Source organism: Apteryx rowi, unplaced genomic scaffold (assembly GCF_003343035.1).
Source record: "Apteryx rowi isolate R43461 unplaced genomic scaffold, aptRow1 scaffold_438, whole genome shotgun sequence".
Lineage (NCBI taxonomy): Eukaryota > Metazoa > Chordata > Aves > Apterygiformes > Apterygidae > Apteryx > Apteryx rowi.
In genome coordinates this window covers 729,726-746,701 of record NW_020450692.1, presented here as the reverse complement: position 1 = coordinate 746,701, position 16,976 = coordinate 729,726, and the positions used below count along the sequence as shown (strand labels likewise).

Genomic DNA, 16,976 nt, shown 5'->3' with positions numbered 1-16,976 from the left:
CTGGGAGAGATAAAGAATGGCTGAGGAGATTTTTTTTTTTTTTTAATGTATAGGAGATAAGAATTTGCCTTGTTGCTTCCTTACTAGCAGATGTCAATATACGTATCAATGTATATGTGTGTATATATATATGTATATACACGTGTGTACATATAATATATCTATATTTAAATATGTGTATATATATTCATACACACTCTTAGAAATAAGAGAGAAATATAAATATATTTGTATATACACTTCTCTAATGAGTCTACTCACACAGGTTATCATGTATGTAGTAAATGTCATGTGTTCTATTATATTGGTGGTATCCAACATATATCTTATTGATTATTTAGCCCTCAATACAAAAAAAATTTTTTAATTTACAGTAGATTCTTTTTTTTTTTTTTTTGGTCCAAATCCAGGTTGCTTTGCTACAGACATCAAGCACATAACTAGGAAGATCTCATGCCAAAACAAAAATGAAGGCCACAGTACTTTAAGAAAAAGATACAAACATACCACCAAAACAAAACCACATACCACAAAGGTTGAAAATGGTCCACTAAAGGTTAGGTATACAAAATTTCAAATCATAGAAAGGGACAATATCATGGGCGTAATGACATAAAAAATCATATTGCAGAAGGAGGATAAGAATGGGGAGGTCAGCATCCATCAATTTGTTTCAAGTCTCTCCTACCCAAGAAATTTGGTCCCAGGAGGCCCCAGCTGAAGGATTCGGCTGACCAAGCTTTCTCCCTCATTAAGTGGGGGAGGAGCCGTAGGCAGATGAAGTTTACTGAGTACATCCAAAGCAGCAGTGAAAGAAAGAACATAAATAAACTTTATGTATTTTTTTTGCCAGAATGCCAGTGCCACTGTCTGGTCCACAGAGTGGAATTAGGTCATACACTGAATAAGGTTCCACCCTAGGCAATGACATTTTGGCGACAAAAATCAGCAAAACGAGTTCCATTAATTTAGGATCTCTTCTTGCTTCCAGGAAGACAGTGGGAGTTTTGGCAGTGAACTCAATGGGAACAGGATTTGCACCTTAGTGAATACAGTATAGCAATTTTCCGATTTCACTGCCAGCACACCACCTAGAAAAATGCCACCTGGAAGGGAACAAAGCTCTGAGAACATAAACCAAAGCTGTACTGTATCCAGGTCTTTCAGATAAGAAGTCCTCAATAGGCAGAGAAACCATCGAAAACGAAAGGGAGAGCTATTTAGGGTCAGTAGGTGTGTGACCAAGATAAAGGGAAAACTGAATATGACAGTATAATTTTTCTTCTGTTCTTTAGATTTCTTTTTGTGTTGCTCTAAAAGTGACAAGGATGTGAAAAGAATGATTAGGAAAACGCATCTGATTAGGCAGCTTCTTTGCTGTTACTGGTGATGTTAAGAAGTATCCTACCTATCATAGGAAATGGTTGGCTTGCTCTTAGCATCACATTCTCAGTGTTTCAGAACTGCTCTTGTTTTCTTATCAGATTGTAGCAGCAGTAATATAGCCAGAGCATGTGTTGGGTATGTTCTCCTTTCACACTCTATATAAAAGCTGTGGGCAGTTAAAAATCACTAACCCACTTTTCTCTCTTTCCTTAGGCCTTTAGAAAAAACACTACCCAAGATCATGGCTCTAATGACTGTCTGTTATGATAGGATTTTAAAGCAACTGGTTTGTTTCAAAGTGGATTTAAACTGTTCCCCTTTATGAAGTCGCTCTTTTTCCAATTTCTGAGTGAAGCAATTTATTGTAATAGAAGGGATTCCTTCAATCCACTTTTGGATGCCACAGTTGATAGGGTAAAACAACTTAAAAAAAAAAATGTGGGTAACTGCTGTGTTCAGCTGACAATTGCTAAAATGAGCTCAGCAGTAGACACAGAACTGATCTTTCTATGGGTTTTGCAGCACAGGCCAAAATAAACTGCCAAAGAATTCCTGGCTTATCCTATTGCTTGACTTTGCAATTTCAACCCCAAAAAAATCAAAGGCGTGGTGCTTCCCTGATAGTCCAAATTTTTGATAGCACAAACCTCTAAAATAATCAAGCTGTAACTTGTGTTATGTAGCAGGCTTTACATTTGGGCTTTAGATCAGTGCTGTGCTATTCATACCTTATATGTAAATTATTTAAATATATTATAAACTGCCTTTTCTAGCTGCAAAGTGAGCTGATTCCACTATGATATCACCACACTGAGTAATAATTACATCCAAGGAAACACGTTAACCTTAGTACTAGTGGTTATAATAGCAGTTTTCAAAGGAAAAGGAATAAAAGCTATGTGAACTGTTAACTAACAATCGATTTGCATTTCAAATGACTGGCTTGTAACCATATGCTACAAACATCTTTTTCTGCTCAAATCTTGAAAGAGGAACCATTTCAGTGCAACTTGCAAACAGATGAAAATATATTGAGCATTTTCACTCAGGTCGTATGGCACCCCTTACCCAAGAAACTGAGCACCAGAAGGTCCAACTTCAATGAGGCGGCTGGCCAGACCTTCTCCTTCCACCATGGGAGGCATGGTGGCCAGTCTGTGGCGTTTGACCAACCGGCAAGTCACTCGCGTTGGAGCAGTGCATTTTCGTGGAGGAATAATGATTCGCAGTCCATTGTGTCTGCAACCTCGCATGGCACCACCACGAGCATCCACCATGAAACTAACCAGGAAGCTGAAAAGTCAGAAAAAAAATTAGATACAGAAGCATATCAAAATTCGTTTGGTTATGTTTCATTTGCTTTTTTCTCTCCATACGTAACAAACTACGTAGGTAAATATAGCCCCTTCTCAAGACATACAATTACAAACTCCCCTTTTCCAATGTGGAGCAATAAATTATGCTAACATTATTTATTATTTAAACTGGCAACAGCTATCTAAGAGTTCATCATGTGAAGAGTCTTATTTTACAATGCTACTGTTGATATATACCAGCAGACACTAATAAATATACACGTGTGTGCATGCACACATGTTTATATACATATTAAAGTCAAGTACAAATATCACTACTCTGTACCTGTGAGCATCTATATCGTAAAGTTGGCACTATTTACATATTTTATAAAAATAATACATATTATTGAAGAAAATGATTTATGACTCAATAATAATAAAGCCAATTCTGATTGGAGATGTTGGTTTGGGGTTCTTTTTAGGCTACTCTATATAATTTTCTAGTTTTTTTTATAAACTATAATTTTTAAGAGACAAATGTTCTTGGATTAAAAAAATCAAATTTCATTCTGGAGTAATGGGATACAATTCTTAATACATCAGTGGAGCTAGCACCTATTTATGTCAAGAATCTCCCTATCTCTTTAATAACCTCTTAAAGAACTTTTCCCTTGATAGTAAGACTGTTGAAAGAAACATTTTAAGACAGCAAAATGTACTAGAAAAAAGGGACTGTATAGCAGCCTAGGCTTAGATATCTCACTTTCTGCCTTACCCTTTGCAGCAGTAAATAGATTAGGAAAAGATAATGGTGCGTAAGAGTTAGAACCAATAAAAATCCTTGATTTATTAAAGGAATCTTTAATAAAATTAAAGAATTGAACTGCAATCAGGGCTTAGAACAGACTTAAAAAAAAAAAAGACAAGCTAGTAACCCAACATGCCTTTACTGTTTGTTCATATGAGATAAAATAAATGAAGACAAATTCTGGTGAATGAGAATAGCTATAATTGTTGTATAGGAGTTTTATTTATGGATTTTTGTTTTTCTGTGTTACTTTGCACAGCATTACAATGCCCCAGTAGAAAGCTTACAGATGCAAAAAGTCAGTTACAAGAAACTCTCTCCTAGCTCAAGGTAAATTGATCTTATTTATTTATTATTCCTTAAAAGGAATAAAAAGCAGTTCCTGGAATTTCTTATAAGCTGAGCTTTCTCTAAGTCACATATAGAACCAATAGGTAGACTTTGATAGATTTGTCACAACGTTTAAGGGCATTCTTGTGAAACGTATAGAACTACTTTAAATTTTGTATTGGTTTATTACTGAAGATCATGCCTGATGTGGTATAGGAATGTCAAGAGTAGATGAGGAAGAACAATATCAGGCCTACTTCTAGCCACTAAAATAGAGTCATCACATGGGGAGTCACACAAATGCTACTGAAGGACCTGCAATAGAGAAAAACCCTTATAACATGAGTTACAAACACAGGCATTTTTCCACTGTCCCCTTGACCGTTCTGTGCAACAAACATTGCATCCATCCATTATCCACACAGCTACAAGTAATTCCACATGCTGGAAAAACACAACACTCAACACACCGTGCAAGTCAGAAAAATGGATGATGGGAAGGAGCCACAAGTGCCAGTCAGAAGCACACCATGCACCACGGATGCCAGTCTTTCTCACACATGCAGTCTCCTAGTCTACTACCATTCATATACCTCTAGGTTTTGTTTAGTGTAAAAGTCTGGGTAGTACACCATTATCTCATTCCTTAGATGTTGGTGTTTCTGTGGTTTTAAGAAGGGTGAAAAGAAAGAAAATGAAAATAATTTACAGCTTTGATTTTCTGGGGACTGATGGTGAAAAATAGGTGCTTCCTTCATAAAATACATACTTTATACGTTTTAAAGCRCAGATGAAAGACGAGCTTAAGAGCTACTAAATGCTCAATTGTTGCAAAAATGCTCTATAACTTGCTTTATAATTTTGCTTTAAATGTATGAAATAGTGTTATCAAAGTGTTTCTGAATTATGTTTCAAAGAACCAGTCCAAGTCTCTATTATAATGGATGCTTTAAAGGTAGTTAGTAACACTGAGTTCTGGAAGAAGAATTTCACATTTTGGTACTAATACTATAAGCAACAGAAATACTACCCCCATAATTACCAGAAGCTAATGAGTGCACTTACTGAATTAAATTGACATGCGCRTTTTTCACTGAGTAAGCTGTCATGAATACAATTCTTATGATTCATTTATTTTCCCTATTGACGTAATACTCAGAATTGTAAATTTTAACAACAGGATCATCTTCTTTTCCTGTCTGTCACTGAAATATTAGCATTAGTTCACCTCTTACATCCTCCTTAGTTTATTTCCCCATGTGTCTCAAAAACGCCAAAAACACTGAACTGCTACAAGAAGATATATACACATAAAGTAAGGGTCCAAATCAAATAGTCTCTCTTCTGACCACAGTAATGAATTCTGTTATTTTTAATATGGTGCTATTTCTCTGGATGATAGTTCTTTTCATACTAACTAAAAGGTAAGCAGAGTACTGAAACAGTAGTGCCCTCTTATAAAGCACATAGTGGACAATTCAGGTAAGTAGCCTATGGCATAGAACCAATGTGAAAGCACAGTCAAGAGTAGTTTTTGATTCTGTCTGCAACAGGCTGGTATCTCACCTCATACAACAAAAACCACCCTAAGTCCTCATACCTGGAATGCTTGGAGTCTAATACAGAACAGTTAAAAATTGAGTGTGGCATTTGTCTCCAATAAGCACTGGAAATGCAAAGTGATAGCTGATTCAGGGCTTAATTAAACTGGCAACTATTTCTTTCAGTTTAAGTTTACTTAATGTGTCTAACAGCAAATTATATCAGAGCAAGGTCCTTGACATCCATCAATGAAAAAAGCTATTGCCCTGAAGAATGGAAAAACAGGCAAAGGTAATTATCATTGGAAGGCAGACACAGAGATAACAGGAGTTAGGATAAAAGGAGTAGGACACTACTATACACTGTAAAAAACACTGTTCTTATCATACAGAAGATGCAATGTATTTACTAAATAATGAGATACAATCTGGCTAAGAGGGAATGTACATCACATTACCTTTCAAAAAATGAAATTGTGCCATATTGCTCAAGCAGACTTCCAGATAYGGGAGATTCCTGGAAGGTTCTGACTCCTAGATGAGTTTGAAACTATCATAAAAGACAGCAAATACCCTTCAAATGCTGGGTAGCAAATACAGACAAACATGGCCTAGAATGAAGATAGCAGGGAAAGGCTGGTGCTAATTATCATACTGAATATGGAGGAGCTGGTTTGCAAAAATCAGCTATTCACTATTATGACATTTCAGAAAAACTACTTTTGGAGAACTAGCAAGAACTATCATGAATATAATGCAAAAGAAAGAAACRAAAGGGGAAAAGCTTTCTGGGCAGTGGCATAAAAGCCTGAAAGGATAATATACTGATGTAGGATTTGTAAAGCTGACATAGAACATGAAAGTATGTTCTTTTTCACCATACGATCCTGTTTTTTCCCCCAAACTTTTGCCACATCTATTTTTCATCCACTTATTTAATTCAATTTCTTTTCATCCCTTTTTTTGTAAACCAGCACAAGTCACATTGCTTATTTTGAATATTCATATGCATTAGTGTCAAGCAAATAATTCATAACAAAGCATTTTTCATGTCTCATCTTCTGCTTATTTGCTATACAATAGGACAGCAGGATGACGACGTTACTGTTCCATAGTTGGAAAAGCTCTGACCATTTGAAGGACTGCATATCAATATAAAAATAATTTATACAAAACTAATGCATGACATGATAAAATTTGTTTTCAGAAACAAACTTTCCATTTAGGAAGGTGAAAAAAATGGTATGACTAATGTAAAGGAAATGTAAAATGCAAATTAATTATTTTGTTGTTTTCCCCCCTCCCCCATGTTTCTTTTGCTAGATTATGTTAAGTGACAAGAGTGAGGYAGGAACAGATTGTAGGTAACTAAGCAAAAAAAAAGCTAGCATGAATAATTGGCAGATAAAGACATCAGTGGCGTCAGTGGCACCTTTTCTCTGTAAATTCCCACAGGCAAGAAGAAAATAATACTAATATATGTGTTTCCCTAACATCATATATACCCCCTGCAGCTTAGGACTGCTAAAGTTCTCCTTTTGCATGTACAGAGCCAGTGCTTTCCTTTGCTGTGCTGTTTCCAGCCGTAACAAAGAAGTACCTGTTCAGTCTTCTTTGCATCTTTCCTCTCCGCTCTTTCTAACAACCTCTGTCTGCAAAGGGCTTCAGGCACCCTCTGCTTATGCTAGCTGGACATTACAAAAAGTGACTTTTGGCTCGTCAGGAAACTCAAGAGTTTACCCCATGCTCCAATTGCAGGAAGCACTAGTACAAGCATTTCCAACCCTCTACGTACAGAGAATGGAGAGAGAGGTAATTAAAAAGAAACAAAAATGGCTGTGAAGAGTTCAAGGAAGAAAAAAGAGGAAAAAAAAGAAACAACAGATGATAATAACAGGGATTACAGGGAATCAGATAGCTCTTACAGATTATCACCAGAATGGGAGAGGAAAGGACAGATCCTAAAAAGTTAGGGAGGTAGATATTACTGACAGGCTTCTATGATAATTTATTATAATATTAAAAATTAAAGAAAATGTAAAAGAAAAACTAACTTACAGGAAGGCTATGAAGATGTAATAGCTACAATTTTCAGAAGGGAATAAAAATGGCATAACAGGGGAAGGAAAACCTTAGCAGAGACTAACCATGGTTAGGAGAGATGGGGTAAAATTGAGCAGAGGGAAAACAATATAAGCAGAAGAAAGCTTCTGGGATAGCTTTCCAAACTTCTGAAAGCATTCTTCTGAGCCATTTGAAACAAAGATGGTCAAAATCTTGAGGTGAACTGATTGATCAAGCATGTGGAGCAAATTTGCATGTATTTTTACATGAGAAAAAGTCTATCTCAGATCATGCTTTAGATATGCTTCCTATAATAACTATATATAAGGGAAGCATCCTTCTTTAGCACTGACAGTTTATTTTGGCAACCATTGTAAGAACTCATATTTTAACTAAATGATGATTCAAAATCAAAGCAATTTAAGGGTTAAAGCAGCAAAGTCAAAATATATATGTCAATAGTGACTTGGGCAACGACGAGACAAACCTTCTCTGTAGAAAGAGACATGAGAACTTTTGGGTAAGTTTAATTTTCTGGCGAAATTTTAAAGGTGCAGTGAAAAATGATGCATGACACCAACATCCTGCTCTGATGCTTACACAGCTTTGCAAATTAGATTGATACCAAGCTTTCTTGAGATTTATCAAGATGGCAATCAAATATAAAGGGCTTTTTATAGACAAATTAATGAAATAAATGCAAAAGGCTCCTAACTTTCTTTCAGGCTGTTCCCATGCCTTCTACACAGAGCAGAACGAACATGAATCCATATTCTAATGGCTTCATTTGAACAAATCACAGACAATATATGCATTTATCCACCTTATAAAGATGAAAAACTGTGGTGTAGTTCCCAGAAATATTTGTTATTTCAAATGTGATCCTTAGTTACTCCCTTTGCTGATTTTCTTTGTACGGAACTAACATAGTTTATTCTGTATCTACGTTCATTTAAAAAGTAATAGAAGAATGAACGAAAAAAATAAAAAAAGGCTATGTCAACATGGGGAGTGGGAAGGARAAGATAGTTCTTTTGCGATTTGAAAAGAATCACTGTTATGTAAAAGGCTTTGCAGAAGAATCACAGTTCCAGGTAGCTGCAAATACAAGCATGTTGGCACTCAAACACACTTCTCATTCTGCAAAATCATTTGAAGAGCCATGCAAACATAGCATCATGAAGTGTCTTTCTAGAAGAGGCAATAGTTCTTTTAACACACAAAAACTGAATAGGCAAAATCAATACATCACTTTCATATGGTCAGTTCAGGTATGATTATTCTTTTAAAGTAGCTGGGCAGGCACACATGCTCTCATCAAGTAGCAGGAAAYGATGAAAAAGCTACAACTGAGCTACATCAATTGTAGACACATTTGAGAACTTTTCTGAGTACGTTATCTTCATTTTTAAAAGTGGGGAAACGAGGAGATAGCAGCATTCAGTGTTAGTCACAGTGTGAAAAAGCAGAAACAATCAGGGTGCTTCAGCCATTCTGAAGTGTTCAACTGGAGAAGGAAACTGATACAAAATCTGAAATTAAGAGAAATGGCCTTGACCCAGTTCTCACTGAAGTCAATAGCAAGCCATTCACTAACTCAGTGTGCTTTTGGGTCAGGCTGTAACTACACCATACATAAACAAGGCAAAAAAAAAAACAGTCTAGGAGGACAAAAAGCATGATCCTACCTAGGAAACCACTAGAAGTAATAACTTACATCAATGTTCTCTTCAATGATAATAATGGCATTATTTGACTATAAAGAGATGAGATAATATCACCTAAAAACATAGTTTTGTGGTATGGCTTTTTATTTAGCAATTTAATAAATTTGTGCAGCTTAACATTTCAGTCCTTCACTATTCTTTGGTCATATTTAAAGGATAGGAACAATTATTGCGCCAATATACACTCAGTTTACTGAGTGAACATAATCTCCTTTAGGTAGATACTGCTTCAGGTATTCTGTGTAGCAGAACGCAATGTGTCAGTGATTCAACCACTGATTAACTAAAGCTACACACAGAAATGGAACTTGGCATAAAAATTTAAACATACTGGGTCAAGTTTCACCTTTTAAATACACTGTTGTTATTCCGCAAGTTTCAATAGGGTTGCAAAAGTTGGAAAATATGGCCTAGAGAATGGTTCTACAATATTCTTACATAGAGACAAGTGAGTTGAAAGGCCCAGTTTGTGACATGATACTTGAAACTATTTATAATGACTTTTGTTGGATTTTTTTTTAATTATATTAAACTATGTCACTGATAGAGCAAATTTACTGTTAACTAAATCAAGGTTTAAAACAATCTAGGAATGTATAGGAAGTTTATTAAGATTTTCTGCGATGAACCTATAATGTGCCTAGTATTCTTTCCTTATAGCAGACATAACAGCAGATGGGAGAAAACGGACACTTAGCTGTACAAGAAGAGAAACAGCAACATCTATAACTGTTATTCCTAGTCAGAGCACTTTTTTTTTTTTTTTCCTCTCAGCTAACACACAATATCAAAACACTAAAGCATCCTGAAGTAAGGTAAGAGAGGAGGATAAATATGGTGGGTGAGAAGTGCAGGAGCAATATATTAAAGAAAGAAATTAAGCAGAAGTTCACCTGCTGTTGTCATGATCAAGACATGGAGAGGAGCAGCTGCAACAGAATAGATAATTTAACATTCCCCCAAAGAAGGAAAAAAAAAGAAAAAAGAATGAGCTAAATGAAATAATGAAAAACTGGAAAAAAAGCAGGTTTCTGAATTAAGAATATGAACATATATGTATCATGAGAAGATGAAAGACAGCATGGAAAATAAGCCTACATAAACAACCTTGGTTATAAATGTTTATTACTGCTATGGTAGTAAAGCTAGAGTGAACTGAGTGAGCTGGTTTCTCTACATACATTCTCAAACTGCAAGTCAGATACCTAAACTGTACAGTTAGATTCTTGACTAAATCTTTCAGAATGAGATTAGGGGAAATGCTGCTTGGCTTAGGTATGCACATTTAAAATTTGAACCATGGTATACCCTAAGTAATGCATCTAGGGTGATTCCATCCGGTGCTTCTGATAACACAGGAAATCATGATTCTCCTTTCTTCAAATTTCCTATCTGTCTGCTCTGTCCTCTAGCTTGTTCCACTTCAACATGTTTCTTGTCCTCCTTTCGTTCTGCACTACAGAACGACAAATTTCAAACTTTGAACTGTTTATGTTCTTTTGAACTGTTTATGTTCTTAGTAAAGTGTCATGTGCTGCCCAGTTAGTGTTTTGGTATCAGTTTTTTATTACGTATATATCTCCATTGCCATTTTCTTCCATTGACATGAACAGAGATTTGCTATTAATGAAACACCTGCTGTTTTTTCTTATTGTAACTTTCTGAATAGAGGTTCATAAAGGCTACAATATATTTTGAAATCGTTTAGTCTTGCGTATTTTAAAAACGACTCTCAGYTGGTAGCTGCCAGGTCCTGTTTCCATGACGATTTCTAGGAAATGAATGTCACATTGGAGAAAACAATACTATAGATTCAAAATATAACACTTGAAACATATTTTGTTTACCTTGTTAGCATGGATCCAGTCTCCTTTTTTGCAGACAGGCAGCTAAGAATGATAATTCACATTATTTGTCAGTGTTTCAGCTGCTGACTCACTTGTCTTTTTCCCCTTTTCATTGATGGAAGCAACAACTTCCAGAAAGGTAAATTCACCAATAAAAGCCCAGCTGTTTCATTTCATCAGATGCAAATACTGATACATTTGGATCATCTATTTATCAGACTAATCTCTTCTTCATCAAATTAAATCAATATTTCTCATTAAACAGGAATTTTATTATGACCATATTAGACTCAGAGAAACTGCAGAGCTGCTGCCTAACTTGCTGTAGAACACAGAAGCAAGTTAGTATCAGAGCATTACCTAAAGCTCCTTGCTCTCAGTGCCATGTTATTGACAATGTGACAAAATTGCCTTTCTTCTTATCTACCATATCTTCTCATGTGTCATGAAAATTCTTAGTAATACAATCTAACACAACGAAATTGGGAGCTTTTGTTCACCATATCATTAGAACTCAGGTACGAAACACAACATAATAATTTTGCACATCATCTATACTTTAAAATCACACAATTGCACTCAGCCTTATCTTTACCATTCACACTTAACTACTGTGGATGATAAAGACACAAGAATATAACAGTGGCAACAATGTCTAAATGGTGCAAGTGAAAAGAAACCTTTCAGTTCACTGTGTTTTGCCTTCCAACTTAATGAAAATATTATATGCCCTTCCACAATAGGATATTGTGAAGTATGAGATTGAAACTGTGAAACACACTTGCGTTTATGTAGGCATTACTTCTGTCTCTTGTAATACTTGAACAGGATACACAGTATCCCCTAATATTATCAGCAAAGCAGTAAAACTCTACCTTATTGGATATATAGCATCCAAAATCTATGACGTATTGAAAGATCTTTAACTTTGCTGAATATGTAGGATCTCACAGTTTTATCAGAAGAAGCAAATCTGATTTACTGAAAGGCGGTTTAAATGTAATTGGGAAAATTATAAAACTGCAGGAATTTATACTTCTACTTTAAGCCAACGTACGAAAATATTCAGAAACAGCTAACTGTGTAAAATTACCAGATGTTTATGTTGAGATTGTGTGCACCAAAAAAGTGTTACCCCTTAGAAGAGAATAATTTCTTGGTTTTGAAATGGCTGTCAGAGATTCTTACCAAAGACTTTGCTTTTCTTATGTCACATTGATGAAATTATCTACATATTGAAACAATAATTCTATTTAAATTTTAGAGAGAGGTTAAAATGCTTTCCCCTTCTGAAATTTCAGATGTAGGAGATGCTTTGGTTAGTTATACAAAGGTTGAAATATATGCCTATGAAATTCCATATCAATAAGACAACAGTTCTTTATAAATTCATCCCTTTGCCTGTGGGTGTCACTGTGATTAACAGAAACACTTCCCTACAAGGGGAGCTCAATAAGAACCCAACAATTTGGGGTTAGCCACTGAAGTACTGCAGAGCAAAAGCAGTGTTAGTCTTTTTTCAGATTGCACAGAGCACAAAATAAAGATGATCTGCACCAAATAAATTACTACCCAGTACCTCTCTGATGAATTACTTTATAAAAACGTGGTCTAAATTCAATATATATCCCATGTCTTGGGCAAACACATAAGACCATATCCTTGCTTAAGGCCACTAAAAATGTTATAAAGCATTTGTTTTCAAACACTAAGTAAAGACTTTTCTTTTGTAATAGAAGTATACTATTTCAAGGCATGCAACTGAAATTTCAACAGTGTTGCTAGTTCCTAAGAACCTAGTAAGGATGGCGCCTGTCTGTATATGAAGGAGGCTGTAGGTGACAGAAGGGGTGTAAATTATAAATGTGTCTGTTGTTTCAGCTAAGTGAATGCAACAACTATGCATATAGCACTTTTTCAGTTGTTTCAGTTTTAAAATAAGGTGTTACAACTGGAACTCTAGTAGGCAATGTATTTTCCAAAAGAAGATGCAATTAAGATGCACCTCACAAGTTTATAGTACATGATAACTTAATGACTCGGCTAAATCCAAGCAAGATAAAAATGAAGTGTTGTGCAGTCTTTCCCAAAGGCTGAGTAATTGTTATTATAGGTGTCTTTTTAAAATATTTATTGGCAGGTTAGTTGGGATATATAAAAAGAAGAACAGAATTGTGTTGTGTTAAATATTACTATTTCATACAAGGTTGCAGAGGGAGTCGTTTCTATTGAAGTTAGATATTCTTACTCTACCACTGGCATCCTGGTCATCTAAGAGGAGCTAAAATATCACTAATTTTTCTTTGGATAAAAACACAAAACGACTGCACATCCAAGAAACAAACACTAATCTTCTGGAAAGTATTTAATTCATCCTCAGCAATCACTGTACAGACCTATCTTTCTGAAAGTGAAAAGTAATACATCCTTTGGAAAAAGCCTGCAAACTATTTAGGGTTAGAATAAGCCATGAAAACAATTTGAAAGCTTAGATCATGGCATATGCATTAACATATATGTGCTGTGCAAGTTAAGTATTTTCATTTTGGTTGTTAGTTTTAGAGCTCAGGAAAAACAAATCCAAACAACACTGGCCACAGTCAAATAAACAGCTACCAGCTAACATACAAACCTCCCGTATATGCCATGAATTAGTTAATTTACAATCCCAGTTATGACAATATTGTTCCTCTTCTGGACCAGGACCACCAGTCATTCCAAATTGGACTCCAGTGTTACTTTTGAAAGATGCAGACTAAAGATTGTTGTAAAATCATTTGAGGTTAACAAGAAGTCTTTCTCATGATGTTCAGCAGTACTACATGGGACATAGCTCCATGGAAATGAAATGCCTTTGTATGACAGCACTTCATTATGAATTCATAGGTACATGCCTCATCAAATCTGATGGCAGGACACAAATGTGGAACTCAGTGTAAAGAATAAGATTACTTAAAACACAGCAAGTAAGAGTACTTAAAACTAATGCTCTCACAGGCTTTGAGGCCAAGCAGGATAACCTTTATAAGAATGAATTTGGCTGGGCCTGCATTTCAATCCATCTTGTTCCATTTCAACGAGCTTATATGAATGCAAAGACTTACAAAAGAATCAACTGTGAGGATACAYGAACATAGTGGCCAAATATGTGTAAGCCATATAGTCTTTAGGTTGCCTGAATATTACTTGCTTCTGGTAATTTAAAATCCTTAGCTTTTTATTAGTAATCCTGACAACCTAGAGTTGGAGCTTACCTAAACTACTTCATTAGCATGGGAAGCACTCACCATCTGGACTGATTAGGCCATTGGTCTCAATTATCACTAACTTTAAACAAGCACTGTATTTGTGATTTCTCCATAAAACCCACGCAGATGAACATGCGTGTTTGTGAATTCCCTCTCATTCCTCTCAAATCTAGACAGTGGGCTCACTGGCATCAACACACTGACTTCCACTGGATAGTCTTCCACAAGTCTGTACTCAGACTTGCATGACTGGCAGAACTTAAGTGATCATAACAATTTATTGCCAGTTCTAGGAGGCAATGAAGAAAAATTTAACTCCTAACTAAGCATTAGCTGAAGCTGCTGCCACTGCAGGTATTCTACTCCTCATTTATTTATTTATTTATTTAGTATAATGCTAATTGATACACTCACCCTGAATGAATAGGGCTGGAAGAGAGCGCCACATTGTCCAAGTTTTCAGGGCCCCAGCTTAAGCGATATGAATTCCTTTCAGCTTCTTTGGCCAGAGTCGTTACCTTGATAAGCAAAAAAACCCCTTCATTTTACTACAATAAAATCAATTAACCAACCAAACAATAAAAAGATGTACTTTGCCTAGTAGTACCTAAACAGTTTTAGCATTTTTTAAAATAAAACAAAAAGAAGTAATAATAGCATTATGATATTAGAAACTCCTTACTGTAACATTTTGTACTTCCTCAGAGCAAGCATGTGTGTTACTGGTCCCAGTGAATAGGAATGCTGTGATTTACCAAATTAATAATTTCTAAATCATTTTTTCACTACAGGCATGCTTCATCAGGGTAGTATCTTTGAGGAAAATGTCTTTGAGTTTGTTAGATCACCTGAATATTTGGCCCAGTGACTGTTAATACTTTTTTTAAATCACATAAAATGAAGAATATTATATAGACAGTCCATGTATTACATTAATACGGCTTATCCACTTATTTTGGAATAGAGTTTAATATTGCACAATATAATGTGCCATTAAATATCAACTGAAATTGGAGAGATTTACATTATAAGAAACAAAGCAGCACATACTATGTTATACCATTAGTACAATCCACACAGTAATCTTTTCTTATTTCCATATTTGTCCAACAGCAGGGTGAACTTAAGAGAATTTGCTTACCTGCTGGCTGGGGATTACCACTGTGTCATCAATCATGGCACTGTCCCTCAGGTAGGAGGCATGGCTCAGTGTGTGRGACCTGTCTGAACTGAAGGATCGCAGGCTGGCAGGTTGGTAAGATGCCATAGCAATATATCAGCAGTACAGATGATGTTGTAAAGGTGTGGTGACAGATCAAGTGGGAGAATGAAAAAAGCGTGCTATTAGCAAATACRATGCAACTTCCAGGGGGAGTATATATATGGGGGGAAAAAACAGAGCTTTACAAATCTCTGTGTTATGCTACCTTTCTGACCAAGAGCCACAGTCTTTCAATTGATTTTTCTTATTTGCTTCAGATGAATAACCTAGAGATTAATCTAGATTACAGTCTATTTTATATTCAGAAATGCTTTATACTTGGCTTTGTGGCTTAATAGTTTCTGTATAATAAAGAGCAGGAATTCCTTCTGAGGCTCTTTGAAGGTGTTATCTCTCCTGCCATGTAACGTAAGCAAACCACACAGGAAAACCAAAATGCTAATATCCAAAGAAAAGCTGAAATGACTCTTTCTGAAGCTTTGTTCTGACCTACTCTCTCCCATTGAAACTGTAAATGAGTAACCTTGATATTGTCCCCTGGAAGGTACACACAGCAACATGAATTGTGGCCAGCCACATGCTCCTGTGTAAAACAAAATTCCTCCTCTGTACACCAAGAGCATCTTGAGAAAGGCAATCCAAAATGTGAGCACTGTTTTCTTTGTAAGTAAACAGCTTTACAGAAAACTGGTTGCTGTAGCAATGAGAGATGCAAGGCAGTAATAAGCTGCTTCCAAGCACTGGCTCAGAATTTAACTGCAGGATCCACTAGCAAAAAGCAAAAAAGACCAAAAAAAAAAAAAAAGACACCACAACAAGGACGTATTGAGGTAAATGGGGTTTCTGCTACCAAATAGTACTATTTCTGTCCTTCAGATATTTACTATCTATAGTATTACGATAGTTATTTTTTTAAAAATAGATCGGCCATCTTCAGATGTTGTAAGTGCACTCTGATGTTGTTTGATACCCTGAGGAATACAGTGCACACATCTGAAGGGAGGAGTTTTATTTTCATGCTTTATCCCTCCATGAGTAATGCTCATAATGACTGACATACAGGATCAGAATAATAGGCCATTTATCTATATAAGTAGGTTTTTAAAGGATAATTAAGTTTTCAGCAGTTGGTAATAAAAATGTCATGTTTACTCTATGGACATGAGATTTAAATGCCTTTAAATGCAGATCTTGTTGGAAATCAGATTTTACTATCTGAGTCACGCCAGTCAGGCTTGTTTAATATAGCTACACTCACTCAATACTATTTTTTAGGATCCATTTTTAAAAGCAAATGGTTATCTTATTTTTATTAGAAATATATAATACTGAAAGAATGATCAATACTATTGATCATTGGCATATATCAATGGCACATTTAGCAAAATCAATGGATTGTACAAAATTGAAAGGAAAGATAAGTATTACACAAATATCAGCCTTGGGAAGGTGTTGTGAGAAAAAAAACCAATAACAAATGATATCTCTCTTGCATGTCATGAAAT

At 35.6% G+C, this 16,976-nt stretch overlaps 1 protein-coding gene across 1 annotated transcript in view; it reads right to left on the bottom strand.

Moving 5' to 3' along the window:
- The window catches only part of ANK2 (ankyrin 2), a gene marked incomplete at its 3' end in the record, with an annotated part of 166,806 nt that overhangs the window by 41,575 nt on the left and 108,255 nt on the right, over window positions 1-16,976 (bottom strand). The window contains exons 25-30 of the mRNA XM_026076727.1: window positions 15,391-15,493; window positions 14,664-14,767; window positions 11,002-11,043; window positions 10,048-10,083; window positions 2,455-2,679; window positions 689-787 (exon numbers count right to left, since the gene is read on the bottom strand). Of these exons, the coding sequence (XP_025932512.1) occupies window positions 689-787; window positions 2,455-2,679; window positions 10,048-10,083; window positions 11,002-11,043; window positions 14,664-14,767; window positions 15,391-15,493 (609 nt within the window). The remainder of the gene's footprint in view (window positions 1-688; window positions 788-2,454; window positions 2,680-10,047; window positions 10,084-11,001; window positions 11,044-14,663; window positions 14,768-15,390; window positions 15,494-16,976) is intronic.